Source organism: Microtus oregoni, unplaced genomic scaffold, assembly GCF_018167655.1.
Source record: "Microtus oregoni isolate MIOR12 unplaced genomic scaffold, Mior012 000006F_ref0000085, whole genome shotgun sequence".
Taxonomy (NCBI): domain Eukaryota; kingdom Metazoa; phylum Chordata; class Mammalia; order Rodentia; family Cricetidae; genus Microtus; species Microtus oregoni.
In genome coordinates, this window is record NW_024543065.1 from 54,657,523 (window position 1) to 54,684,608 (window position 27,086).

The window sequence follows — 27,086 nt, forward strand, 5'->3', positions numbered from 1 at the left end:
AGATGGGCTGACCCATCAGCTGCCTTATTCAAATGGCAGCACAACTATGTCAACAAGCTATCTAATTCCAACCACCCTGAATACGTAAGTTCATATGGAAATTCTTGTTATGTGAAATTGCTCCAGTTTTCTACTTATAGTTGCTCCAGTATCAGGCAGAAAAAGGACAACCTGACCAGAGGCTAATGGGTTTAGGACCCGGGGGCCTTGGGCAAGATGGGCCCATTCCAACACCCGCCTCCATTTTTTTATTGTCCAATGGCTTTGCCAAAATTAGGAGGTGGAGCTGGGCGGAACCAGATTGTTAGTAAACGTTAAGCCACGTGCGGGGGCCCATTCGGGCGTGCCCCAGGCTGGCGCATGCGCAGTAGTTACAGTAGTTGCGCGGCCGGTACGAGCGCGCGCGCAGCCGGGCGGAAGCTACGGTAGGGCCACGCGCATGGTTGGCGGCTATGGAGGTAGCAAAGTGTGCAGACGCCCGGGTAAGTACTGACACCAGAATAGAGTCCAGCCCTCGAAGTCCAGTCTGCAGCCTCCGGCATTTTGCTTGTGAACAGAACCTGCTGTCCCGACCGGATGGATCTGCTTCTTTTCTGCAAGGTAAGAACCTAGCCAGGGTTAACTGCGCGCGCCATCCTCACTCACCCAAGTGGGGTTTTTGAAGAGCGTTTACCGTGTAGTGTGCAACCGAGTGCGCCCATCTCTTTGAAAAAAACTACTTCTAGAGGTTGGAGATACACACCTCCTCCGACTCGAAAAGATATGATACGTCCAGCTTGGTAAATAATCTGTCTGGGAAGGAATCAGGGGCAAGACCACCCCAGTAAGAATAAATTTCCCAGAGTAGGTGTAAGTTCACCAAGGCAAATATTCCCTTTGGCTAGATTTCCCCACACACGCTTCTGGATTCATACATCACCAGCTGAGGCTCAGGTGTGCATTTGCACACATATCCTTTGAGAGAGACTTGTCACCACCACTGCTTTAAGTGTAATTACCGTGGCAGATGATTTATCCAAGTAAATGCTCTTCAGATTGAACGTCATATTCTCATCCTAGACTGACAAGTATCTCCCCTTCTCCCATCCCATCATTTGAGTAAACGTCCCCTTGCTTGGTATACACATCCCATCAGTGTGTATGAATGTAGAGAGAAGACAGGTCTCATGGCTGACGCCCACACAACCCTATCTCCAGTGCGGATCAGCCACCTTTGAGAGGTCTTGGGAGTGTGAAGAACTATCAAAGTAGACAGATTGGAGAGGGCAGTGAGTTGGTATCAGTACTGATGGTGAGCTGTGTTTGAGGTGTGAGGGCTGACCATTTTAGAGCTAATCAAGTCAGAGGCCATTGCTCCCAGTGCAGTATAGTGTTGGGATCCGAGAAAGGGAGAAAAGAGAAATGGAGTGGAGACAGCTCTTCAGGAGTTTGCCTGTGAGAGAGTCAGGTAGATGGGGCAAGAATTGAAGACCGGTAGGAGGCTAGAAAAGGCGAGAACTGGAAGCTGGAGAAATGGCTTGGTGGTTAACACCTATTGCTCTTGCAGAGGGCCAGAGTTAGTTCCCATCATCTATGTCAGGTGGCTCTCAACCACTGTAACTCAGCTCTAGATCTAGGAGATCAGAAGCCCTCTTCTGACCTCTGAAAGCCCCTACACAGAAGTGTGCGCACACCCCATACACAGAGGCACCCCTCCTGTGTTCCCATGGGGCTCTAGAGCAAGTGAGACACCTTGCAGACTGTCAAAAAGTATGTTCCAGACCCTTCTTACCTCAAAGTCTATGGTGAGTTTAGAGAAACTGCAGAACTGCCCCCCTCATCCCTTAGGGAGAACACAATGGCAAACAATGCAAAACGGTGGGTATATTTAATAATGACAAAACAAAACCCATTACTTTGTATGTGTCCATAGGATTCTATGGCTGAGATAAGGGCCATGACCAAAAGCTACTTGGGAGGAAAGGGTTTGTTTGGTTTACATATCCCAATACATAGTCCGTTGAGGGAAAACTTACACACATAAATTTTCAGTTTGGAGGTGAGCTGGAAAGTGTATTAGTTATTGGACATTATGGTCAGAAACATGTGGAAACCACTGTTTGGGTGCAGTGTATTCACTTTGTAGATGACCCAGAGAGGTTTTATCAGTCACACAAGGGCCAGGAATAGGCAGTCAGGCTTAGAAGCCAGACTTTTCCTTCTCCAGACCCATTCATGTTCATTCTGGGAAGATGAGCAGAAATTAAGATCCCTATCCATCACAATTATAGACCCCTTTGTTTTTTGTTAGGCCTTTTAAAATATTTTTTTTTTTTTTTTTTTTTTTTTTTTTTTTTTTTTGGTTTTTTTGAGACAGGGTTTCTCTGTGGCTTTGGAGCCTGTCCTGGCACTAGCTCTTGTAGACCAGGCTGGTCTCGAACTCACAGAGATCCACCTGCCTCTGCCTCCCGAGTGCTGGGATTAAAGGCGTGCGCCACCACCGCCCGGCTCTTTTAAAATATTTTTATTAGTATATATTAACTATATGTAATAATGAATTTCTTTTTGGTTGGTTTATAAGTCTCATGTAGCTCAGGGCCTCAAACTTAGTTTGGAGCCAAGGATGACCTTGAATTCCTGACCCTCCCCGCCTTTGTCTCCCGCCTCCCAAATGGTTGTGTGAATGAAAGCCACACCTGTGGTGCGAGAGTGGTCGTGCAGGCCAGCAGAGGATGTCAACCCCTTGGAGCTGGGTTACATGGCGATTGTGAGCAGCCTGGTATGGGTGTTGTGAGCTGGAAATTGCAGTCCTCTCTAAGAGTGGTGTGTGTGCTGGCCCGCTGAGCTATCTCTCCAGCCCCAACTCCTTGTGAGAACTTACTAGTACCTGAAGTCTGTGGTGAACTCTATGTTCACTATGTTCCTATATGTTTCAGGTGCACTGTGTCTTTAAAAACTGGTTTTCATTTCATCTTCTTGTGTGATGCTGAGAGACTCAGGGCTTCCTGCTTCTGTGAGCCATTGCCATGTGCTCTTCACAAAAATGTCACGAGGGAGGGACGATAGTGGCTCCCACTTGAAGATGAGAAAGCAGAGAAGAGAATTGGTGAGGGTGGCATGGTGTGGCAGAGGCCTCCGCTGATGTCTCCCCAGGTGACACCTCTGTCCTGGCTGGAGTGTACGGGCCAGCCGAGGTGAAGGTCAGCAAAGAAATCTTCAACAAGGCTACACTCGAAGTGATCCTGAGGCCGAAGATTGGGCTGCCTGGTAACTGGACTCAGCTAAACCTCCAAAGATCTATTAGGACCTCGCCCAACTCCTCCCTGCTGCTTGCTACATCCAGTCTCCACTGCCCTGCTCACCTCCCTCTGCCCAGCTCTTTGTTTTGTTTTAGTTTTTGCTGCTTTGGGAATGGAATCCAGAGCCTCACACCTGCTAGACAGATGCTCGCCAGGGAGCCTGGGCTCTCACTGGTGCGTTCTGGTCACGCCCTCTTCTGGGCTCAGGCCTCCCAGGTCCTCACTGGTGGGCTCCAGGCAGGCATTCTAGTACTGAGCCACAGTACTTTCCCTGGTGAACCTCAGGTTATGTGGCTGGGCCACACCACCAGCCTTATACTTTTTAAGATGGGTCTCAAGTTGCCTAGGCTGGTACTGAGCTCTCTGTAGCCTAGACTGCCCTCAAATTTGTGATCCCCTCTCCTGAGCATTTCCAGTCCTGAGACTGCAGACCAGCACCACCAGACTCGCCTTCTCTTGAGCTGCTTCTTTGTCTCCATTTCTTTCTTCCCTTCTCTGCCTTCATTTCTCCTTACCATTAACTTGTTTTTCTGCCCTTTTACTGAAACTCCCTATGTACAGTGGGATGGGCCCACTCTGATGGGGTCAATACGGCCAGTAACATAGGACATGAGCGCTCCTGGGTATTCATCCTTGGGTGGCTGGCTGGTAGACCCTTGGGAAGTTGTGGGCCCTGCCTTCTTTCGCCTGGGAGTATGCATGCCATCCTAGGCTGACTGACAGCCCCTTCCTGGGGTCTCCCTCGGGCTGGATTGAGCAGAACAAGATGATGAGGTAAGAGTCTGATAACTTCCTGTCTCCCTCCCCAGGTGTGGCTGAGAAAAGCCGGGAGCGGCTGATCAGGAACACTTGTGAAGCAGTGGTTCTGGGAGGCCTGCACCCCCGCACTTCCATCACAGTGGTGCTGCAGGTGGTGAGCGACACCGGCTCCGTATCCTTTCCCGGACACTCTAGGACGTGCTCGGAGCCTCCCTTGGCTTCCCTCCTGGTGACCCTGTAATGTTCCCTCAGCCACGCAGAACCCATGCCAGGAGGCAGCTCAGAGAACTTAAAACAACGCCAGGGCCAACAGGATGGTTCATTGGGTAAAGGTGCTTGCTGCCGAGCCTGACGGCCGCACGTGTTGAAAGGAGAGGACCAGTTTCTGCAGGTTGTCCTCTAACCATGTGAGCACACAGCACACACCTGGCCACGGGCACACAAACAAACAGATGCGGTTTTTAGAAATGAGCCGGCAGGACTCGTATGCGGGACACTCAAGCACTTGTCAGCGCTGTCGTCTCGTTCCCACAGGACTTGTCCTGGGGAGCATTGTAATTCCCCTGTAGCTCTGAAGGCCTGGTCTCGGGCTTTCCAGTTCGAGAGCCTAAGGGCTCCAGTATGTTTGTTCCTTATGTTGCCGAGTTTGGGGTAAAGAAACTAGAGCTCAGAGAGGGACTGTGTCTTGCCCAAGGGAACAGGACAGTGGCAGCCAGAAGGCTACAATGGTGAGGCTCAAGCTCAGGCGTGTCCAAGCCCAGAGCCTGAGCCAGTGACTTCTTCTCTGCACATTGGCATGAGTTTCTGGCTCTACTGGGGAAGCACCAAGCTGGCAAGATGGTCATTGGCTCCATACTGCCCACCAGAGTCCCAGGTAGTGGACCTGGCTTTGCCAGTGTCTTCCGTAAGAGACTGGGAGATTTCCTGTCTCTGTTTTTGTGTGTATATGTTTTTTTTTGTTTATTTGGTTTTTTGGTTTGGGTTTTTTTTTTTTTTTTTTTTTTTTTTTGAGACAGAGTTTCGCTGTGTGCAGTCTTGGAACTCGCTTTATAGACCACGCTGGCCTCAAACTCAGAGATCGCCTGCCTCTGCCTCCCAAATTCTGGGATTAAAGATAAGGGCCGCCCCCACCCATCTCTAAGATCCTTGGTACATCCTTTAGTGTATGTATCTGTTCCCTAGCATCATCTCATTTAACACAGGGAGGGAGGTGCTTATGCCCAGTATGGAGCACTGGCAGGTACTTGGTGCCAGAACCACTTAGCCATCATACCATGCTGCTGCTCTGTGATCAGCTAGCAGTGTCTGCCACAGGCATTAGCAGGTAAAGGGAAGTGTGGATGTGTTCTGCTGGCCAGTCCCACAGAAGACACTCTTCTTAACCTCCCTGTGATGCTCAGCTCTTGGCCTGCTGCTTGAATGCTGCCTGCATGGCACTGGTGGATGCAGGTGTGCCCATGCGGGCTCTCTTCTGCGGGGTCAGCTGTGCCCTGGACTCTGATGGCAATCTCGTGCTGGACCCCACGACCAAGCAAGAAAAGGTAGGTGTGGAAAGGTAATGTTGGCAAAGAGCTGTAGCCAGGTAGGTCTGCTTGCCTGCAGGCCTTACTTCTGTGTGAGTCAGTTGGCTCGTGCACCCTAGTCCATCTGGCAACTTCTGTCCCATTCATCAAGGTTCATTCAGCTTTAAGTGCTAGACACCCAACTCTCACTTGCACTAGCCAGAAAAGAAACTTGCTAGCATTCACTTCTGAACTGTAGAACAGATCCGTGGTTCTTGTGCCCTGTGCTGGTCATGGTGATGACAGTTAAGGAAGCATGTTCTTCTCAGCACTTTCTAGGAAGGCTTTAGGCAGGGGTGGTGACAGCAGTGAAGCCTGGGTCCCAGCCTGGCCCTGCCACGACATCATCACAGTTGGTTGCAGGTGTACACACAGGAAAATCCAGGGGTTCTGTCTTGGATGTGGAAGTTCAGAACCCTCCTCGTGACTGTCACTTTTACTGCAACTACTGCTGTCAGAGTGGGGACCTCGATACTTCTCTCGGGGCTTCCTGGGCCCCCCTCAGATAACTGGGGAAACAAGGGAAGGGAGCCATGAGGACTGGATCTCTCTGGCTTGCCTGTGTAGTGCAGAGCAAGGAAGGGAGAGTGGGCAGTGGAGAGGCACTCAGGAAATGACCAGCACTGTGGCTCCCCCTATGGGACAGGAGAACAGTGGTCAGAATAAAGACAAAGAAGAGAAACAATTACCCAAGAGTGGAATCTAACATACAACTTCAATTGACCTAGAGGCTGAGGGTTCAGTTCTCCCTGTTTGAGACTGGCTGAGATCTTAAAGAGGAGGGCCCTAAGACACTTATTACCTTCTACTTTACGCTTCTAGGAGGCCCGGGCCATCCTGACCTTTGCTCTGGACAGCGTGGAGCAGAAACTGCTGATGTCCACCACCAAGGGGCTCTATTCTGATGCCGAGGTATCCACAATTTTTTCTCCTGTTGACGTAACATCTTATCCCAGCTCACAGCAAGCCCTTCTCTGCATCGCTGTTGGGTGGATGGATGCATGTTTGGGACTTAGTTCTTAAAGTGCTTGCCTGGCATGCCCAAGGTCCTGAGTCACGAGTTTAATCTCAGCACTTGGGAAAGAAAGGCAAGCATAGATGAGTTCAGAGCCAGCCTAGTCTATATGGAGAATTCCAAGCCAGCCCGGGCAACATTGTGAGATCCTGCCTTATCAAACAAAAAAACCAAAACGGTGTTTCTATGTAGCAGTTTTAAAGGAATGCCTGAATAATGAGATCAGAAAACAGGATTCACCTTGAATGAGGGGGTGTGTCTATTTTTTTTATTAAAGATTTATTATATATACAGTGTTTTGCTTGCATACCAGAAGAGGGCACCAGATCCCATTAGAGATGGTCGTGAGTCAGCATGTAGTTGCTGGGAATTGAACTCAAGACCTTTGGAAAAGCAGGAAATGCTCTTAACCACTGAGCCAACCCCCAGTTTTCTATCTTAAGGTCCCCAGTCGTCAGCACAGAACAGTGCCACCTAGAATTCTGGGTTTCCAAGGAACAGGGTTTGGAAACTAGGCTGCACCTGTATTTCTTCTCTGGCCCTGTGGCTCTAAGCCTATGTGGTGGTAATGATTTAAATCTCTAATTTCATGGCTCTTAAGGTTATTTGGATTGGACATGGTGGCTTGCTGCTGTGAACTCCAGACCGGCCTGGACTATATAGTAAACACTTGTTTCAGAAAGGGAGAGGAGGTGCTAGGTAGGTCTAGTGGCTCTCACCTTTACTCTCGGCACTCTGCAGGCTAAGGCAGGAGAATCACTAAGTTTGAGATTATCCTGAGCTACACAGGTCTAGGCCAGCCTGGGCTATATAGTGAGTTCCAGGCCAGTCTGAGCTATGTATTGAGACCCTGTCTCAGGCAAACATCAATGAAAAGGATTTGAGGGTTAAAGGGTTATGGCTCTAATTCTCGGGGTCTCCAGCTCTCCAAGTTCCTCCAAGGTGTTAGGACTCTGATCTCAGGTGGCTTTCAGAGTCTGGTCCCCAATGCCCTTATGCTCTTTTCATTAAGATAAAACTTAAGGGCTGGGGGCTGGAGAGATGGCTCAGTGGTTAAGAGCATTGCCTGCTCTTCCAAAGGTCCTGAGTTCAATTCCCAGCAACCACATGGTGGCTCACAACCATCTGTAATGAGGTCTGGTGCCCTCTTCTGGCCTGCAGACATACACACAGACAGAATATTGTATACATAATGAATAAATAAATATTTAAAAAAAAAAAACTTAAGGGCTGGGAAGATGGTTCTGAAATTAAAGACTTGCTGCTAGGCCCGACTACCTGCCTGACTTTAGACCCCAGGACCAACATGGTAAAGGGAAAGAATCAAGTCCCCAAATTATCCTCTTATTTCCATAGGGTATGCCTGTATGCAAGTGCACAGGTGTTGTAAATTACATACTAAAAGAGGGAAGTAGCTGGGCAGTGGTGGCGCACGCCTTTTATCCCAGAAGGCAAAGGCAGGTGGATCTCTGTGAGTTCGAGGCCAGCCTAGTCAACACAGTGAGTTCCTGGACCTCTAAGGCTACATGAAGAAATTCTGTCTCAAAAAAAGAAAAAAGAGGGAAACAAGCTTAAAGGAGAGGGACTGAGGATGTGACTTTATTGATAGAGGTTTGTCTAACGTGCATGAGACCTGGGTTCCCCCCCCAGCACCATATACTGTACTCTAGAGATTGAGGCAGGAGGATTTTTCAGGGCCATTATGTATGTATGTCTCATTTCGGGTATGCACCAGCGCCATTACGGGGTGGGAGTTAGGCGGTGAGACAGGAAATGGCTGTTGTGGTGAGGAGTAATGGAGGGGAGGGCACTAGGTTTAGAGGCTCATTAGGGAGTAACCCTGGGTGCTAACTGGCTTCTTCCTTCCCAGCTCCAGCAGTGCCTGGCTGCTGCCCAGGCTGCCTCACAGCACATCTTCCGCTTCTACCGGGAATCGCTGCAGAGGCGCTACTCGAAAAGCTGAGACAAGCCAGGGCAGGGTGCACCTCCAGTCACCACGCCCACCGCCTCCAGCCGTCACATGCCAGCTCCTCACTTTACCTCATACTGTGCCCATGTGACCTCCAGTCCTGTAACAGCAGGGGCTCCTGTGCCAGAACACCATTAAAAGGAGCTCACCTGTGTTGAATGAGTCATAGCCACCGATTCTGATGGCTGGTGAGCATCCATTCATCAGGCCTGCTGGTGTTGAGAAGCTGGCACTGAACGAGAGACCCAGACCGCATGTTCAGGGTAAGATATAGGCATGGTGGTACATGCCAACAGTCCTACCTGGCATAGTGAGGCCAGCCTGGGCTACCTAAGAAGGCGATCTGGAGAGGACTCAGCAGTTAGAAGCACCTGTTGCTCTTCCAGTTTCCAGCACTCAAAACAGACAACTCACAACTATGACTCCAGCTCTTGGGGCTCAGACATCCTTTTCTGGCTTCTTTGGGCACTTGGACACACACTCTAAAGGAGGGATCAGTTTTGAGGGGAAGTAAATTCCGTATCAGGATACAGGCAGGGGTGGTACAGCTGAAGTTATCCGTGATGGAGGAAAGTGTGGCAGTGAGCTCTGGAGTAGCATGGGAGAGCGCTCCAGAGATACAGGCAGGGAGGAACACATCCACATGGGACTTTGAGGGCCACCAGCAGTACACTAGAGGTCCATTTTCACCCCATGAAATGGGGGTGATAGAGTCCTCACTTGAAGATGACATAAACAGAAGAGCCCAGAGGTCACCAGCTAACCTGCAGAAGACCAAAGGACCATGAGATTCCTGTCCCAGAGACCAGGCTGTTCAGGGTAACTCCAGCATTCTGGGAGCACCAAGTCATTGGAGTTCATCCAGCTGGTGTTCCCATTCTCTTGGTATTGAGAGGACTGGAACCAAGCATTTAAGAACTTCTGTAAAGATTAACTCCCACAACCTGTCAACATGGAGCCAAATCAGCAGGCCCCAGACGCTTGTTTCCATGTCCTGCGCCCATTCTGCCTTATACTTCACATGCTAGATCTAGATCCTCACACTCCATTCTCTCCACCACCACCCGCTGGACCGGTGTCTTCACTCCTGAGAACCGGGAAAGAAATGCACAGGTATCTTTAGCTTGGTGAGTGGAAAAGGGGTTTTGTTTTTTGTTTTTTGTTTTTTTTCATTGTGGTGTGGCGTTTAACAGCCAAACCCCGCCTCTTCATTACTTGATGTTCTCAGGCCTCATTTTGCAAATACTCCCTGTGTTGGCCAAGTGCTGAGAAAGCTGCTCACCTACTCAGTACCACCAGCTCTTTGTTTCCTCAGGGACCCACCCCTTACATAGCCAGGCAGCGCTGGTGCACACCTTTGGTCCCAGCAATCTGGAGGCAGAGGCAAGTGGCTCTGAGTTGGAGGCCCATTCTGCAGAGACTTGGTTGAAGTGGGTTTGGAAGGCCATTTTGTAAGGAAGGTATTTGGTCTCTAGATGATTTGAGCTGTCAGTCAGGATTCCCACCCCCCCCCCCCCCCCAGAGAAGTTGTGTCTGCAGAGGGAGCTATGTTCACATCATTGAAACCCGGGTACAATTTTTTTCATGTTTTGGTAACTCTAAAACTTTTTTTTTTGTTTTTGTTTTTTTAGAGACTGTGTTTCTCTCTGTAATAGCCCTGACTGTCCTGGAACTCACTCTGTAGACCAGGCTGGCCTCAAACTCAAAGAGATCCACCTGCCTCTGCCTTTCAAGTGCTGGGATCAAAGACATCTACCAGGCTTACTTGGTTTTTTGAGACAGTCTCACTATGTAGCTCTTGACTGTCCTAGAATTCATTTGTAGACCAGGTTGGCATTGAACTCACAGAGATCCTCCTGCCTCTGCCCCCCCCCCCCCCCGGGGCTGGGAGTAAAGGCATGCATCATCATCCCTAGCTGATTCTGGGGTTTGAACTAAGGGAGTTGTAAATTCTGAACAAGCATTGACTGATGAGCCATGCCTCTGGTCTTCTTCACCACCACAACCACGTGCAGCTGGGTTTCACTATGCAGCCCTGGCTGGCCTGGAAACTTATTAGACCCACCTGCCTCTCCCGGGTGCTGGGAGTGCCAGCTTCTTTTGTGTGTTGTCAGTCTCACTAAGCTGCCATGGCTGGCTCATCTCCTGGGACCTCGTATGTACTAGGCATAGTTCTGCTGCTAAGCTCATCTCTAGGTCAACTTGAACTTGTGATCCTCCTGCCTCAGCCTCCTGAGTTACCAGTATACTAAGCATGGCTCCGAGGTCTGGCTCTACCACCACACTTTCCTGTTGATTTTGGACAACTGGATAATTTCTCCATCTGCTGTGGGAAGAGCTCAGAGGGAAGCAGCAGGCCACCACACACACCTGGGGTTCTTTGGACCTTGCTCGGCCCGAGGGAAGGGTTAAGTGAGACCTGGAAGCCTGGCTCTAATTCTGCTCACTGCTGTGGAGAAGAAAATACTGCAGTATCACACCCCAAGCTCTGAGGTCTGCTGTCAGCCACAGCCTGAGGCTGACCTTGCTGGTCAGTCCTTCCTACTCTTGGGCACCCACACCAGTCCACCCTGGACACATCCAAACACACAGACACACTTGGGTTTGGCTTCAGGGACTCTTTAATCTCTCACGTTGCTTCCTTCTGGGTAGGGGTGGCCAGGAAAGTAGCAGACTCTCATTTCTGGATGCTGTGGTCCTCGCTGTCACCACCATTTGCATCAGGATCATCCGTTCCTCTCATGGGTTCACTGGGGGGCCTCTGGCCTCTGCATTCACAGTGGGGGCTGAAGGGCAGCTAGGGCGGGTCTCGGGAGGCAAGGTAGGCAGCCAAGGTCACCAGAGCAGCAGCATATGTGCACAGGCCCAGCCCTACAGCAAGGACCCCCAGCAGGAAGGCTCGGCGGGAAGTGGCCCCTGCCCCTTGGATGTCCCCCTTGGCCCAAGCCTTGTTTGGTCTGTAGAGGCAGTGGGCAGTGGTAACCAAAGTGTCCCTTGACACTCCACCCTGCTTCCTGTGGCTCTCCACAATCCCAGTCTAACTAATTCATTTATCTAGTCTAAAACTACAATTGGGGCACCAACTGAGCAACCAATAAAAGAGCATTTCCCTGTGTGGTGGTGACCACTCCTTTAATCCTTGCACTTGGGAGACAGAGGCAAGTGGATCTCTGAGTTTGAGAACAGGGTTACACAAAGAAACCCTGTCTTGGAAAAAAGAAAACCCAAAAAAACAAGTGTTGCCACATACCACTAATTTATGCCTGTGTTTTCACTCAGTTAATCTGTACAACGGCCCTGAGATGGGGGTTATTTCCATTGACTAGTGAGGGAGACCTGCAGCTTTCGCTGGCTTCCCAGGTCTGACAGGGACGGTTGTCAAAGCCACCACTCTAGGTTCCTGGCGGCATCTTGGCTCCCCCCCCCACACACACACACACACACGCTTCCTTCCTTCCTTTGTTTTGTTGTGACAGAGACTTAGGTAGCCCAGGCTTGCCTGGGGCTTCCTTTGTAGCCAAAGATAAATATGAATTTAGATCTTTCTGTCTCCATCTCGATTTGTTGGCCATCGAACCTAGGGCTTCATGCATGCTAGGCAAGCAGTCTGCCAACTGAGCTATAGCCTCAGCTCTGTTCCTTTGCTCTTCATTCTTTTGAGACAAGATCTCAGTTTGTAGCTAGGTTGGCCTTGAACCTCCTCCTCTGTCTCCCAAGACTACCTGGGATTACTGTCACCACCATATCAGGTTACGCCTTTGTGTTTCTTTGTGAAGGCTTCTCTCCAGCCACCTCCCCCCATGGTCCCCCCCACACACCACCAAACAGTGTGGCTCCTCCTTGTTCCCCTCCCCTTTTTTTATTTAACCCAGCACCCTCCCAGTCCCAAACACAGACTAACCTTGTGGGCCAGACAGAAGGCAGCAATGCCCACAGGCCAAAAACAACACAGGACAGAGAAGACTGCCAGGCCAAGGTGGTCATGGGGCAGAAGAGGTGAGAGGCGGCCACCTCCATCATAATCTGAGTCACTGTCGCTGGATGATGTGTCCTATGGACAGGAGAGAGTCTGGGTGGGGATATCCCCACCTGCCTTCTCTGCCCCATCACCCCTGAGGACCAATGCTTCTCTGCGGCCTTTCCGGAGACAAAAACATTCAACAAGGTGGGCTTTAAACTTCTCAGTCTACTGGATCCCAGGAGGGGTGGGGGAGCTATTGATACTGCGGGCTTCTAGAGAGATCTACCCTCCTGGATGCTGAGTTCATTCTCAAGGGTCTAACTATGGGAAGATTGCTTGTAATCCCTAAATGGGAAGTTGTGAAGTGGGGGCAGACTTTGCTTTGGGTAGAAGAACCTGCGTGAGAGATGGGAGGTGAACGCTCTAGTGTCCTGAGTTGCTAAGACAAACCTGCCAGCCAAAAATGATCCTAAAGCTGGGTATGCCTGTAATCCCGGCATTTGGGAGGTAGAGGCAGGTGGCTCAGGAGGCCTGCCTGCAGTACATGACACCTGTGAGGGGAGGGAGGACACCAAAATCTTTCACTGTTTGTCTCCAGGTAGCTCAGCAGGAACAAAACAAATCCTCTCTGGAAGATGGCACCTTCATTCTAGGCCTCCAAATAATTGATCCTAAAAATACTTTCTTCAAACAAAATGACCAGCACACAGTCAAATATAACAGACACACAAATGGTGAGCAGGACCTTAGAGGTACAATGTAGTTCTTCAAGTCTTCACTGCTAGGGTCAGAGATGGTAAAACTGTGGCAGGATGTTTTCCACCCCACCTGCTTGTCTTGTCTTCCTGTGTTGCCCCAGGCTGTTCTGTAAAGCCATGAGCTTCAGCCTCCTGAGTGCCCAGATTATAGGCAGGCACTTAACCTGGCTCCAAGTGCCTTTTTTTTTTTTCTTAAGACAAGGTCTCTTTTATGTAGCTCTGGCTATCCTGGAACTCATTCTGTAGACCAGGCTGGCCTTGAACTCAGAGATCTGACTGCTTTGAGTACTGGAATTAAAGATATACACCAAAAGCTCTTCTGAGATGACTGATGTTCCTTCCCCACCCCCAGCAGCTGTGCCGTAGGTTCTTCCTCCCTTGAATCTGGCCAGGTCTGCAACTCCCTCTTCCTTAACAGAATGTCACATAGTAACTCTACAAGATTTCCTAGGACAAAGTAAGTAAATCAGATCTGAGTCCCGAGGGTTGAAATTCCAAACCTTGCCTGGACTATAGAGTGAATTCAAAGTCAACTTGGGCATTTAACCAGAGCCTTCCTCGAGTAAAATGGGAAAGCCAGGGGTGGTGGCTCCTGCCTCTAATCCCAGCAAGTGGGGAGGTGGAGGCAGGAGGAGCAGAAGTTCAAGGTCATCTTCGGGTACCTGGTAAATTTGAAGCTAGTCTGGGCTATGCAGTGAGACGGTCTTACAAAAGAGAGAAACCAGATGGATGGCGCAGGCCTGCATTTCCAGTTAGGAAGCTGAGGTCAAAAGGCGAATGTGAACTGAGGCGTTCAAGGCCAGCATGAAGAACAAACTTTGTCTCAAAGAAAATTAAATTGGAAAATAAAAATACAAGACATGTTTCACAATATGTGCAAGGAATATGACAGCATTCTTGGAGGTTGAGGTGGAAGGGTGAATTTAAAGCCGGACCCTGTCTTAGAAAAGGGGGGTGGGGACTAGAGAGATGGCACAGTGATTACTGCCCTTGTATATGCCCTGAGTCAGGTTCTCAGCTTCCTTGTGGGGAGGATTCCAGTGCCCTGTACCTCCAACTCCAGGGGATCTGAATAGCGAAAATACAAGCACACACACAATAGTGGGGGCTAGAGAGATAGCTCGGTTAAGAGCACTGATGAAGGACCCAGGTTCAATTCCCAGCACCCACATGATGTCTCCCTACCATCTGTAATTCCAGTTCCAGCGGATCCAGCTCCCTCTTCTGGCCTCCACAGGCACTGCATGAATATAACGCACAGGCATATACACATAAAAATAAAAGCTTAAAAACAAAATGATAGTCTGACATTTTTTAAAAAAACTTTGAAAGCATGGGGAAGGTCAGCAGTGGGATGGGTCAGCAGGCAAAGGCGAAGTACTGACCATCAACCCTAATGATCTGACTCCAGGTCGACTGCATGTGCGCCCTGGCCTCCTTCCATACATACGCGAGCGCACAAATAAAAAATTAAAGACCTTCACTTGAAAAACTGGGTCAGCAGAAGCCAAGCATTTGTGGGTTCTGGAATGAGAGAACACAGAAGGAAGACAGCAAACAAAGATCAAGGGACAAGGTGAGGGGTCTGGAGAAAAACAAAACTGCACTCTAGAGCCAGGTGGTGGTCTCTGAGTTCAAGGCCAGCCTGGTCTACTAGTCCTGGCTTCACAAAGAAACCCTGTCTCAACACAAACAAAAATTCCAAGACTCCCAGTCAGGCCCTGCATAGTCAAGTGAGACTCCAGACCTAGACAGATAACACCAGCAAGCTGCCCTACACCCCTACCTCAAGGTCAGGGGTCTCCAGCTCCCCCAGGCCAGCGCTCACGGAAGAAAGAGGTGAGAGAAGGAACTGCCGGCCTCTCAGTGACTCCACAAAGACTGTTTCTGGGAAAGGGGGTCCCAGCTCTACTTTGTCAGTCTTGGGGGACAGGAGGTCCCAGGCTGTGCTTGGCAGCAAGGGTTGCTGGAGTTCCTGTATGCTGGGGTTGTCCATGGCTGGGCAGGGGCGCTGTTGTAGGGGGTTCCTGAAGACAGAGGAAAACAAATTCAAATTTCAAAAAATCTTGCCTTTATCCATCACCCTCTGACTGTTGGCTTCAGAGTGAGCTCAAAGTCCCCCAGAGTCATTTTACAGGTAGTAAACAGACTGGAGAACAAAACAGGTTTGTTTAACTCACAGATAATTCACGGTCCCAGGCGATCAATTCTGGGATTCTCTCAATTATATACCTGTTGCATACTCACTGTAAACCATGTCTTACACAGTTGTTTGTTCCTTGAGCCCTCTCCACACACACATACACACAGACTCCATCCCCAGGCTCACATGCCCTTACCACCCACTCAGGCCCACACCCTTCCTCCTATAATATGCTCATCCATCTCCTACCCCCCAGTGACCTAGGAACTCCACCCTAGTGCACACACACATAGTCCAGTCCTCACACTAAGTTCCCAGGGCCCTCTCAAGGTAAGCCCGCCACACCCACACCCTGTCATCTGCCAAAGGTCTCCTTGAACACTTGCTGGGAATGACAGCGGCTCCCCTCGGGAACGTGTCTGAGGCCGGCAATATTCTTATGTACCCCGGAGCCTCCTTGCACCATCAATCCTCACCCTTGCAGCATTTGAAAACGCAAACACCTCCAACATAGAGACCTCCCACCCCCACCCCCACGCTTCTCAGCTCTTATCGCTTCCATTGCACACCTATTCAACTCAACCTGTACCTTGCCTTGCCCCTTTTCCACGGCGCCACACATCTCCCCATTGACCTGTCACCTTAGCCCTCCTGGTTCATTAACGCCGCCACCCTCAAACTCAGCATATGTACTGTTCACACTCAACCAGAAAGATCTTTCTCGTTCTACTATCCCCTGCCCCAGATCGTTCCAGACCTCCTAGTCCAGATCCTCGCCAAAGATTCACCCCCATCCATTTCTCGCCCCCTCCACCCCGCCGCAACGCCAGGACCCCGGGGGAGGAGCAATGTTCTCATCTCCTCTCCTCACCGCCCACAGCCAGTTTCATAGGACGCCCACCTTGCCCTGCCGCCCAGAGATGGGCAAACCTGAACCCTGCGATCGGGCTCAGGGGTACCTGGCGCGGGGTCTGGCAGCTGCGCTGCGGTCTGGTCTCTGCGTCCCAGCCCCGCAGCGCACAGGGGAGGAGAGAGGCGTAGCTACAGCTCCAGACTCCGCCCCTCCGCTGCTCCTCGGGAGGGGGCCTTGAAGGCAGACTCCGACTCTGCGGGGGTGGGGGGTGAATCCCAGAGATAGCAGCTTCTTCTCCCTGAGCCCAGGCTCAAATCTGCTGGCTAGAAGATGGAGCACCCCCCCCCCCATTATCTAGGTCTTTCCTGGCTGGATCCCACCTCTCCAGAAAAGGTGGTCCAGTAATAACCAAAAATAATAACAGTAACATTAGCTACAGCTTTGTGACTTGTTCTAGGTGCTTACATTCACAACCACGGAACAGTTCTAAGAAGCACTGTGCATGGTCGTCTTTTCACGACAGCAAAGAGCACAGAGAATTGAAGTAACTAGTCCAAGAGCACACAGAAGAGCACACAGTTCACGAGGCCCTGTGCTGGGCGCTTTCCCTCAGCAGCTCCGTTTTCACCCCTGCTGGGCAGGTCCGGAAACTGAGGCTAAGACACTGGCTCCGGTGCCGAGGTAAGCCCCTGGGACCTGCAGCAGCAGACTGTAACCCAAGGCAGAATCCCTTGCTGACCCCAAGGGAAGGAAAGAAGCCAAAGAAGGAAGGTTGAGTGACGCTTCTAGAGGACAGAGGCCGAGGAGTGGTCCAGGTCCTATAGTAATGCAGGCGTGCTCCGTGGTTCAGGGTCGGACTCTCCACACCCACACACAGGCAGGTATTTCAAGGCACTTGATGTGTAAACTTTGGACCAGAGCTTCACCTCTCTGAATCTTTATGTCTTCATCTGAAAACTCAGGACATATACCCAGCTTTCTAGACGTGATGATGACACACATATGTTTATTTTTAAAAAATCTTTAAAGATTTTATTTATTATGTATACAGTGGTCTACCTCTATGAATGATGAATGCCTACAGGACAGAAGAGGGCACCAGATCGCATTACAGATGGTTGTGAGCCACCATGTGAATGCTTGGAATTGAACTCAGGACCTCTGGAAGAGCAGTCAGTGTTCTTAACCTCTGAGTCATCTCTCCAAACCCCATATCTTTAATTTTTTTATTTTTTTTTCATTACGTTTATTTACTTATTTATTTAGTGTGGTGCTTCTCCAGCAAGTCAGAGGACAACTTGTAGGAGTTAGTTCTTTTCTTCCACCCGGTGGGTTTCTGGACTCGAACTCAGATAATCAGACTTAGCGGCAAGCTCTCTTTCTCACTTAATCATTCCAACAGTTCAACATATGGATTCAACTTAGAGGTGACAACAAACACCCACACATTTACCCAAAGCCTGGCAAAGGAAGCACAGTGAACAGCTGAACATGTGGAATGTGCTTATCGAAGTTATTATTCATAATTCGTGTCCTTTTAGTTGACAAAGAACCCTCCTGGCCCTCCAAGCCACCTCGTCCTTCAGGGAGCCCACCCAGCTTGCACTGCCTCCTTTTCCGGCAGCCCTCCATCTGCCAGACGGGAGGATTCCCTGGCTTGATGTAGGGCCGCGGTGGAGTTCCCTAGCTCTAGGGTGCCAGGGCACTGTGCCAGGAGTGCAGACGCTCAAGCTGGCACGGGCCCCACACTCAGGGAGAGCAGATGGCGTCTGGGAGTGCGCTTGGCTCAGCCCAAGCTTCTGGCAGGGAGACCCACGGGAGGGGTAATGCCAGGAGCAGGGGCAGAATGGTGTTCACCAGAGGGGATTTACTAGTACCTCTCTCTTGTTCTAGCTGTTGTTTGCACCATGTAAGAACTGCCACCGTGTTCTGCTTGTGTGCTGCTCCTGACTGCACTCATTAGCATCAGCCCAGCCCTGGGGGCTAGGATTTGTTCTCTTTTGCTATGGCAGGGCCTCGGGCCTGAAACAGTGCTTGGCACAAAGGAAGTCTTACTTTGAGGCTCATAGGATGAGGGTATGAATTCCAACCAGTCTCAGTTTTTCATCAGATCACTGAGCTCAGGGACACCCCATCCTCCGCTTGCCGTGCAGAGATGAATTCTAGTCAAGTTAGAACCGTGACTACCATCATCCTTGTAGACTCTACCGGCCCACCTCTTCCCGAAGACGAGGAAATGCCCTGGGTCTCAGATCTTATTTTTGTGATAGGCCTAAAATGTGAAGTGTGTGTGTTTTGATAGAGAATCTAGGAACTCCTGCATACTAATAGGCAACTGTGTCCTAGCCATATCCTCAGTCCCTCACTGGGGGAGCCTAGGCAGGGTTTCCATCAGGCTGAGCTAGGCCCCAGCCCCTCATTGGGGGATTCTAGGCAGGGGCTCTACCACTGAGCCAACCCCAACCCTTCACTGAGGGATTCTAGACAGGGTCTCTACCACTGAGCCACACCCCAGCCCCTCACTGGGGGATTCTAGGCAGGGGCTCTACCACTGAACCACACCCCAACCCCTCACTGTGTATTATGGTCCTTAACATGATGTGCAAAAAAAAAAAAAATGCAAGTCAGGCGGTGGTGGCGCATGCCTTTAATCCCAGCACTTGCGAGGCAGAGGCAGGCGGATCTCTGTGAGTTCTAGACCAGCCTGGTCTACAGAGTGAGTTTCAGGATAGCCAGGGCAATAAAGACAGACCCTGTCTCAATACATACATTTGAACATAAACATACATATACAAAAATATGTGTATATATTTTTATTTTATTTTATTTTAAGTTTATTGAGACAGGGTTTCTCTGTAGCTTTTTGGTTCCTGTCCTGGAACTAGCTCTTGTAGACCAGGCTGGCCTCGAACTCACAGAGATCTGCCTGCCTCTGCCTCCCGAGTGCTGGGATTAAAGGCGTGCGCCACCACCACCCGGCTATATTTTTATTTTATGTATATGTGTCTGAGTGTAAGCTACAGAGGCCAGGACAGGGTGCTGTGCCAGTTCTCCTGGATCTGAATTACAGGTATAAATCACTGGACATGGGTGCTGGGAACTGAACTCAGGTCGTCTGGAAGAGCAGCAAGGACTCTTAACTGAGCCCTCTTTCAGTTTACTTCCTGGTTCCTATGCATCTTTGTCCTGCATAGAATGTTTCCATTCTGAGGAAACAGTTATACAACTATCCACAGTCCCCAGGACCACCACACCTTGTTGTTTTTTTTTCATATCAGGTGTATTCAAGTTTGTGAAATTCATCAAGATGTTCATCTATTACTTGTATGCTTTTCTGCACAGAACATTTAGAAAACGTTCCCTTTGAAAAGGGTAATTGAAATTTATTTTCAAGATGAGTCCCAGAGTGAAAAAAAGCAAGGTGTGAAACCATGTTGCAGTTGCCATGGAAAACAACATGACTGTTTCTCTAAAATGCTAAAACAGGATTTATAGTTCCGAAATCCCGCTTCCAGGGAAACGGCCAGAAGGACCCAAAGGAAGGTTCCAAAGAGGCTGCATGTCCAAAGCGGTAGCCAAAAGACTGGGGCCACATCAATGTTATCCATCTGAATAAAATGCAGTGTCTAGTCACCATGATGCCCTGTGGCATTCTGAAGGAGGGGAATTCTGACACTAGCTTTACAATATGGGTAACACTATGTGACAGTATTACTGAATGAATAAGTCAACACAAGAAATACTGTACGGCTAAACTGGAGAGATGGCTCAGTTGCTAAGAGCACATACAGACAGTTCTTGCATAGGACTCAAGTTCAGTTCTCAGCACCCATATTGGGTGCTCACTACTGCCTGTAACTCCATCGCCAGGAAACCAGATGCCCTCTGCCAGCCTTGGCAGGCACCTTTACAAATTAAAAAAAAAAAAAGCAAGCAAGCAAACAAACAAAAAAGGTGGTATTAGTATTGGCAGCACATACACTGAAAACTGGAAAGGAAAAACCGTGCATAGCTTCTGAGGGACAGACAGACTTGGAAGCTGTTGGTTTCTGGAACTTCTGGCCTCTACATATGCAACATACACCTGAACATACACAAACACACACACAAAGTTGTTCTTGTCTAGTGGTTTTTGTTTTTTCCTTTTTAAAGAGGATTTGGACTGGAACTCACTCCTAGCCCAGACTGGCTTTGAACTTGCAGCAATCTCTGGAACTCACTCCTAGCCCAGGCTGGCTTTGAACTTGCAGCAATCTTCTGGAACTCACTCCTAGCCCAGACTGGCTTTGAACTTGCAGCAATCTTCCTGTCTCAGTCTCTCAAGCGCCATCATTCCCATCATAAAATGTTTTCAATTTTAAACTTTGTATTCTAGTGAAAAAAAAAATAAGAAAAAACCGACAGAGCATTTTTTGCAAAGGGGTTTCTTCCTTTCTTTTTGTAGGATTTATTTTTATTATTTGTGTATGCCACATATGTGGTGGTCCTCAGAGAAGCCAGAAGAGGGCCGCCGTCTGGCTGGAGTCGGAGTTACAGAATACCAGGACCAGAATTCCTCAGCAAGCACTCTTCGAACCATCTCTCCTGTCCTGTCTTCCTCATTTATCCTTACCCCATCCTCTTAGTTCAAAACCTGCTGTTAAAAATGAACTTAGCAGTAGCTCTGGGAAAGAAGTTGAACTTAGTTCTTGAGAATACTGGGGGTGCCCTGAAAACGGAAGAGAAAACTTCTCAATTTCTCTAGTATCAGAACACGGAGATCCTTTAATTGCCTCCAGTTATAACACAGAGAGAGGCCCACGTTGGGAGTCCTAAATTTAGGTACCCATTAGGTGCTGGCTGGCTCCATTCTGACTTATGGTCCTGAACAGGAAAAGTTGTTGTTTTTGTTTTTTTGAGACAGGGTCTCTCTGTGTGACAGTCCTGGCTGTCCTGGAACTCTCTTTATAAACCGGGCTAGCCTCCAACTCAGAGATCTACCAGCCTCTGCCTCCAGAGTGCTGGGATTAAAGGCGTGCGACCCCATCGCTTTTTTTTTTTTTTTTTTAAGAAAGCAAACAGCTTATTATACGACGAAGATATGGGGAGGAAACAGTTGGCGCTTAAACTTCCTCAACTGCTATCTAGAAGAAGGTGCCTAGCCACAACCGCAACTGGTCGCGGGAGCGAGCGAGACCTACGCAGTTTTCCCAAAACGAACCGAGAAAAGGTGTCCATCACAACTACGCCCGCCCCCAGAGGGCAGCTATAGCGCCAATCATCAAACGCAGGGCGGGCACCAAGGGGAGGAGCCTGCTGTTGCCCCAGCAACAGCGGGGCACCCGCGGAGAGCGCAGCTGCGGAGGTATCCACCATAGATTATCCTCCTCCCAGAAGGGCCAGGGCGAGGCGCGAGACTAGCCTCGACGGCGCCCGCAAAGAGAAGGAGAACAGACCTGTGAACTACCATCCCCGTGGCAGCTTTCGCTCCTAACGGTCAAGTACGCGGAGGTAGGAATAACGCACGCGCCGCGCCTAGGGGTGGGACTAAAGTGGCGCTGCACCCGAGACGCATGCGCCTTTTGAAGCTGGGCTCCTCTGCCGCGAAGAGGCGGGGCCTTGCTTGTGTGGGAGGGGCCATACATATGGGGACGGGGCTTCCTAGGGTCTGAGACTTGGTTTATTTGTGCAGACTCCCCGCACCTCTGAGTGTCTTCCCCGTTTTTCTTGGGCTTTTCAGGGGAGGTGGCTTGTGCCGGTGGTGAAGACCGACCGCATTGTCAGTGGGTTGATGGAATTAGCTTAGAATCACAGTACCGCTCTTTCCTTCAGTTTTTCCAGCTGTCCAATGTAAATGATAATACACTTAGCTCACAGGGTTGTGACTGAATTTTTCCCCTCCTAGAACCATGGCTGAAGTGCACGTGATCGGACAGATCATAGGGGCCACCGGTTTCTCTGAAAACAGCCTCTTCTGCAAGTGGGGTATCCACACAGGTACCTTCCCAGGCTTGGTTCATCTCCTAACCAATACCCGGTACCCTCCCCCAGCCTAAGTCTCTGTCTTCTTTCCTCTACCCTCCAGTGAACTCCTGACTCAGACCATACTGTCTGCTTTTTTTTTTTTTATCCTTTTCTCTCGGATTATACCACCCTCTGAAAGCCCCATGATTGGGGGCTGTGAGATAAAACACACGCAGTCACTTACAGTCCTCAGGACAGTAGACAGGCTGGGTGTGATGATGCACATCTGTAATTCCAGTACCCAGGAAGCCTTACATTGCAAGTAATGGGGCCAGCCTGGGCTATGTGACAAGAGACCCTGCCTCGAAGAACAGAGCACAGAATAATTATGAGATCACTGTAAATGCTAGGAAGAAAAGAACCTGAGTGATGTAATAGGGGCTGATTTGGGATAGTGGGGTCAGGGATCAGAGAAACAGCATTTAAATTGGGCCCAGGATAAAGAAGGCCAGGAATAGGGCCATCCAGTAGCAGGCCTTTCCAGGCAGAACAACCCCTGCCAAGGCCCTGAGGCAAGCGAGCAGGAATGGGACCAGTGAGGCTAAAGGGTGGTGAGGGAGAGGAAGGTGAGTTCAGTGAGATGATGGGAGCCATGGCATACCTGGGGCTTCGTTGGTGATGCTGAGGAATCTGAAAGCTGAGGTGGGGTGAATGGGATTAAGGATCCCAGAGAGAGCAGATGACATGAACCAGTTTCCTAGTGACTGGCATTTAGCGCTCAGTGTGTGGACACTATTCTTTTTCCTATTCCTCACTGGAGTTGAGATGTGCTCTTGGATGGTGCCTAGCCTCTTCTTAGTCTTTGAACTAGGCCTCTAAATGTGGGGTGTGACTAGTAAGGAATCTCATCACTTTGGGGGACATAGGCAAGAGGATCAGAAGAAGTTCAAGGTCATTCTCAGCTACATAGGAAATTTGAGATTAGCCTTAGCTATATGAGACCTTGTCTCAAAAAAGGAAGCACTCGATGCTTTGACTTACAGCTCATCAGTAGGACATGCGCCTAGTATGTAACAAGGCTCTGGGTTGCATCCCCAGCGGCATACATAAAGATTAATAAGTGAATGATACTTAAAAAATCAATACTCCATACTTGCTATGAGTCTTCTAAAATTATGAGATTGTATTATTTGTCACTTATTTTGTAGATAGGGAATTTTTTTTTTTCAAAGACAAGGTTTCTCTATCAGTCCTGGCTGTCCTAGAATTTGCTCTATAGGCCAGGCTGGCCTCAAACTCACAGAGATCCGCCTGCCTCTGCCTCCCGAGTGCTGGGATTAAAGGCGTGCACCACCACCGCCCAGCCCAGGCTCAGGTGGTCACAGAGATCCACCTGCCCCTGCCTCCCAAGTGCTGCGATTAAAGGCGTGTGCTACCACTGCTCAGTGAAATAGTATCAGGATTTATTCTCTTTCACACTCTCCATCTTCCTCCAGTTTTCCTTTAGAGATTGGGACCCACACTTTAGCCTGTGCTGACCTCAAACCCCCAAGTGCCAAGATTGCAAGTGTGTACTTCTGGTGCCAAGATCTGAATCTAGATATTTGGCTCTAGAGTTCACACTGTGTAACTCCCACCCCCAGGGAAAGACACTCTTGTAGCCACAGTGGGGTTCCCTTTCTGCAGGCTGCTACTCACTGTCAACCCTATCTGTCATGGTTCTCATTACAGGGGCTGCGTGGAAGCTCTTGTCAGGTGTACGGGAGGGCCAAACACAGGTAGACACACCTCAGATAGGGGATATGGCCTACTGGTCCCACCCCATCGACCTGCACTTTGCCACTAAAGGTCTCCAAGGTAGGTATAGGATGAGAGGAGTGGGGCCGGTCAAACTTGGAGGAGCTGGGCTCAGAACACCATGGTTGTCCCTGCTCCCCATACTTTGCGAATCCCTTTCCTGGCACAGCTTCCTCTAGAGAGGTAAATCTGAGGCCTGACCTGAGCTCTAGAAAATCCAAGGCCCGTGGAAGGTGACAGAGGTTGGAGCAGAGGAGATATCAGGAAGTGGGAGGTCAAGTGGGAGGGGGGCTGCCTTCCAGTAAAGGGCAATGAGGAGGCTGGAAGGGGTAAAGAGAGCTGGATGAGGAGAGGGGTGGGAAGTGGGCCAGTTGCCTTTGCTCACAAAAGCAGAGGCCCCACTCAAAGGGGAAGTGAGTGTGCGAGGGAGGAGGGGATCACATGGGCACAGCTTTTCTCGGTAAAACACGCAGATGCTGGGAAATGGTCTGGGCCGTTCAGCTATCAGGGCTGTTTGTTGACTGAGCCTGTGCCTGTCCAGCTCGAGGAGGGACTCCCCAATCAAGACAGGACTCCAAGTAGAAGATAGACCAGTTTTCAGATGGGGCTAGCACAGAGGCCATAGGGAACCTAGAAGTCTCTGGGTGGTTACATGACCTGCTAGGACAGAGAACCTTTGGAGCTTTGCTATACAGGGCCAAGAAGAGCTAACTGGACCCAAGGACAAAAACAGAAGAGGCATCAAGGCAGAGAGCTGGGGTGCATAGAAGGCCCTGGGTGATGAGCAAGCCAGGCACTGGATGGCTGTGGGGGAGGGGGCAAGGGGCAGGGAGCCGCTGTGTGGGAGCAGAATGCAGGGCTCTGGTTGCCAAGGCACTGAGACCATCTCTTGAGGGCTCTGGGGACCTGATTTTGCTTGTGCACAATCTCACTGGCTTCTGGCTGGGGGACATACTAGAGGGTGAGGTGGAGAAATAAACCTTCATCTCTTCAGGCCTGGCCTTAAGCTGGCTTCCCCCTTGATTTCTTTCTTCTTATTCCCCCATTCTGCCCACCACCAAATCCTATTGGTTCTAACATCCCACTTGAAATGTACCCCAACCTCCATTCCTCACCCCCTTCCTCCATCTTCTCCTAGCTGGACCCTTCTTTCAGGCTTTATTCACTGAGCTCCCAGACCCAGGCCTAGGGTTTGCACCCCACATGCAGCTACCAGGGGCATGTGAGGACCTAAGTCTGACCGTTGCCTTCGTGTGTATAGAACCTTCTAGCAGTTCTCCTTTTACTGAGGATAAAAGCGGGTGTCTTCCCTGCCGTCACATGACCCTGTGTAACCTGGCTGTTGTCTCTTTCTTCCCACTCCCCCCCACTTCTAGCTGCACTGGTCCCAGCAGGCTAACTCCTGCTTGAGGACTTCTGCATTGGCTGGGATCTCCCATCCCTTAGATGCCTAGATGGCCTGCTCCCTTTAAGCATTTGTGTACGTGTTGCCTCCTGGTTGATTTGTCTGTTTTTCAGATAGAGCCTCTGAACATAGTCCAGGCTAGCCTGGAACTTCAGCATCCCAAGTGTGCACAAAAAGGTCACCCTTACAGTTAAGGCCATCCTTCCTGTATAGCCCTGGTTATCCTAGAACTCATTATGCAGACCAGGCTAGCCTTGAACTTTCAGGAATCCTTTTGCCTCTACCTCCCAAGTGCTTCATGACAGCCATACACCGTGGTGCTCAGCCCCAAATGTCACCTTCGTAGCAAAGCTTCCTTTACTCTCCCCCCACTTCCCCAAACTCCATCTCCACCCCTCCCTCCCTGGCGTTATTTTCCTCCATAGCAGTTATCACCATCTGACATACCCTGTAATTTTCTTATTTACTATGTTGGTTGTCTAGAATGTCAGCTGCACGGGGCAGGAATTTTTGTCTGCTGTGTTCATCGCCATGTCCCCAGCTTCTAGAATAGGACCCAACAGGAAGAGCCCAGGGTAGAGGGGGAGATGGGCTCACTCCAAGAGCTCTGACTAGTTCAGCTGTGCTTTGAGGATACTAGAAACCTAATGAAGGGGAGAGGTGGGTTGCTCTGGGGAAGAACAAAGCAGGTCCATGAAGAGAGAGGGGGCTGGGAGTGCAGTGGGCTCTGTCACAGGGAGACAGAGGAGACCACAAAGCCAAGTCAGCAGAGGCTTTTCACGCTCAAGAGGTTGGACTTTGTTCTGTGGCACAGGGTAGCCATGGAAGGGTTTGGAACAGGACGGTAATGTGAATTTATATAGATTCCTGTGGTGTATGAGGTGTGGATGGGAGATGGGAACCCAGAGAGGAAATTTAGGCAATAATCAAAGGCAAAAGGACTGGGTCAAGGTCTCTAGTGGTTTCAGGGAGATGGGAACCCAGGAGCATGTGGCTGCCTCCCTTCATCTCTCCTTTATCTAACTGCACTTGTCCTGCAGGTTGGCCTCGACTCCATCTCCAGGTGTGGTCCCAGGACAGCTTTGGCCGCTGCCAGCTTGCTGGCTATGGCTTTTGCCACGTGCCTAGTAGCCCAGGCACCCACCAGCTGGATTGCCCCACATGGAGGCCCCTGGGCAGTTGGCGGGAACAGCTGGCACGTGCCTTCGTGGGTGGTGGGCCACAGCTGCTGCACGCAGACACCATCTACAGTGGGGCTGACCGCTATCGTCTGCACACAGCCGCAGGTGGCACGGTGCATCTTGGTATTGGCCTGCTGTTGCGCCATTTTGATCACTATGGTGTGGAGTGTTGAGGGACTTCATCGCCACTATAGTCACCATCATCTACAGCCCTGGGAACTCTTGAGCACAAGATGGCACAGCCGTCAAGAACATGGACTCTGAAGACTGTCAGTCTTGACCTTACCCAAGTCATGGCCCCGCTATCCTACCTAGGACTACAAGGCCCTGCTCCATCGAACTGTCCGGTAGTAAGACTGTGGGTTACAGGGACTTGAGGAGAACTGGCTGTTGGGCTTATGAGAGGCACTTAATAAAAGCTCTCGGTTTTCATGTGTATGGTGCCTCCTTTTCCCACTGCAA

General features: G+C 50.1%; 3 protein-coding genes across 6 annotated transcripts; 2 read left to right on the forward strand and 1 right to left on the reverse strand.

The window, feature by feature from the left end:
• Positions 1-366: 366 nt before the first annotated feature.
• Positions 367-10,252, forward strand: Exosc5 (exosome component 5). Its single transcript, XM_041653956.1, has 6 exons — positions 367-600; positions 3,133-3,246; positions 4,088-4,209; positions 5,438-5,578; positions 6,422-6,511; positions 8,485-10,252. Exons 1-6 carry the CDS (start codon positions 453-455, stop codon positions 8,575-8,577), a joined length of 708 nt encoding a protein of 235 aa, XP_041509890.1. The 5' UTR covers positions 367-452; the 3' UTR covers positions 8,578-10,252.
• Positions 10,253-11,192: 940 nt separating this feature from the next.
• Tmem91 (transmembrane protein 91) lies at positions 11,193-16,457 on the reverse strand. 4 transcript variants are annotated; one of them, XM_041655067.1, is made up of 4 exons: positions 16,347-16,457; positions 15,089-15,329; positions 12,485-12,634; positions 11,193-11,351 (listed from the first exon to the last, which is right to left on the reverse strand). In XM_041655067.1, exons 2-4 carry the CDS (start codon positions 15,296-15,298, stop codon positions 11,331-11,333), a joined length of 381 nt encoding a protein of 126 aa, XP_041511001.1. In that variant the 5' UTR covers positions 15,299-15,329; positions 16,347-16,457; the 3' UTR covers positions 11,193-11,330. The 4 variants fall into 4 exon arrangements, with proteins under 4 accessions (XP_041511001.1, XP_041511000.1, XP_041510998.1 ...); XM_041655066.1 differs by having other exon boundaries at positions 11,193-11,391; XM_041655064.1 differs by having other exon boundaries at positions 11,218-11,540.
• A 5,138-nt stretch (positions 16,458-21,595) lies between these two features.
• On the forward strand, positions 21,596-27,060 carry B9d2 (B9 domain containing 2). Its single transcript, XM_041654186.1, has 4 exons — positions 21,596-21,788; positions 22,183-22,274; positions 23,973-24,098; positions 26,484-27,060. Exons 2-4 carry the CDS (start codon positions 22,187-22,189, stop codon positions 26,795-26,797), a joined length of 528 nt encoding a protein of 175 aa, XP_041510120.1. The 5' UTR covers positions 21,596-21,788; positions 22,183-22,186; the 3' UTR covers positions 26,798-27,060.
• Positions 27,061-27,086: the final 26 nt, after the last annotated feature.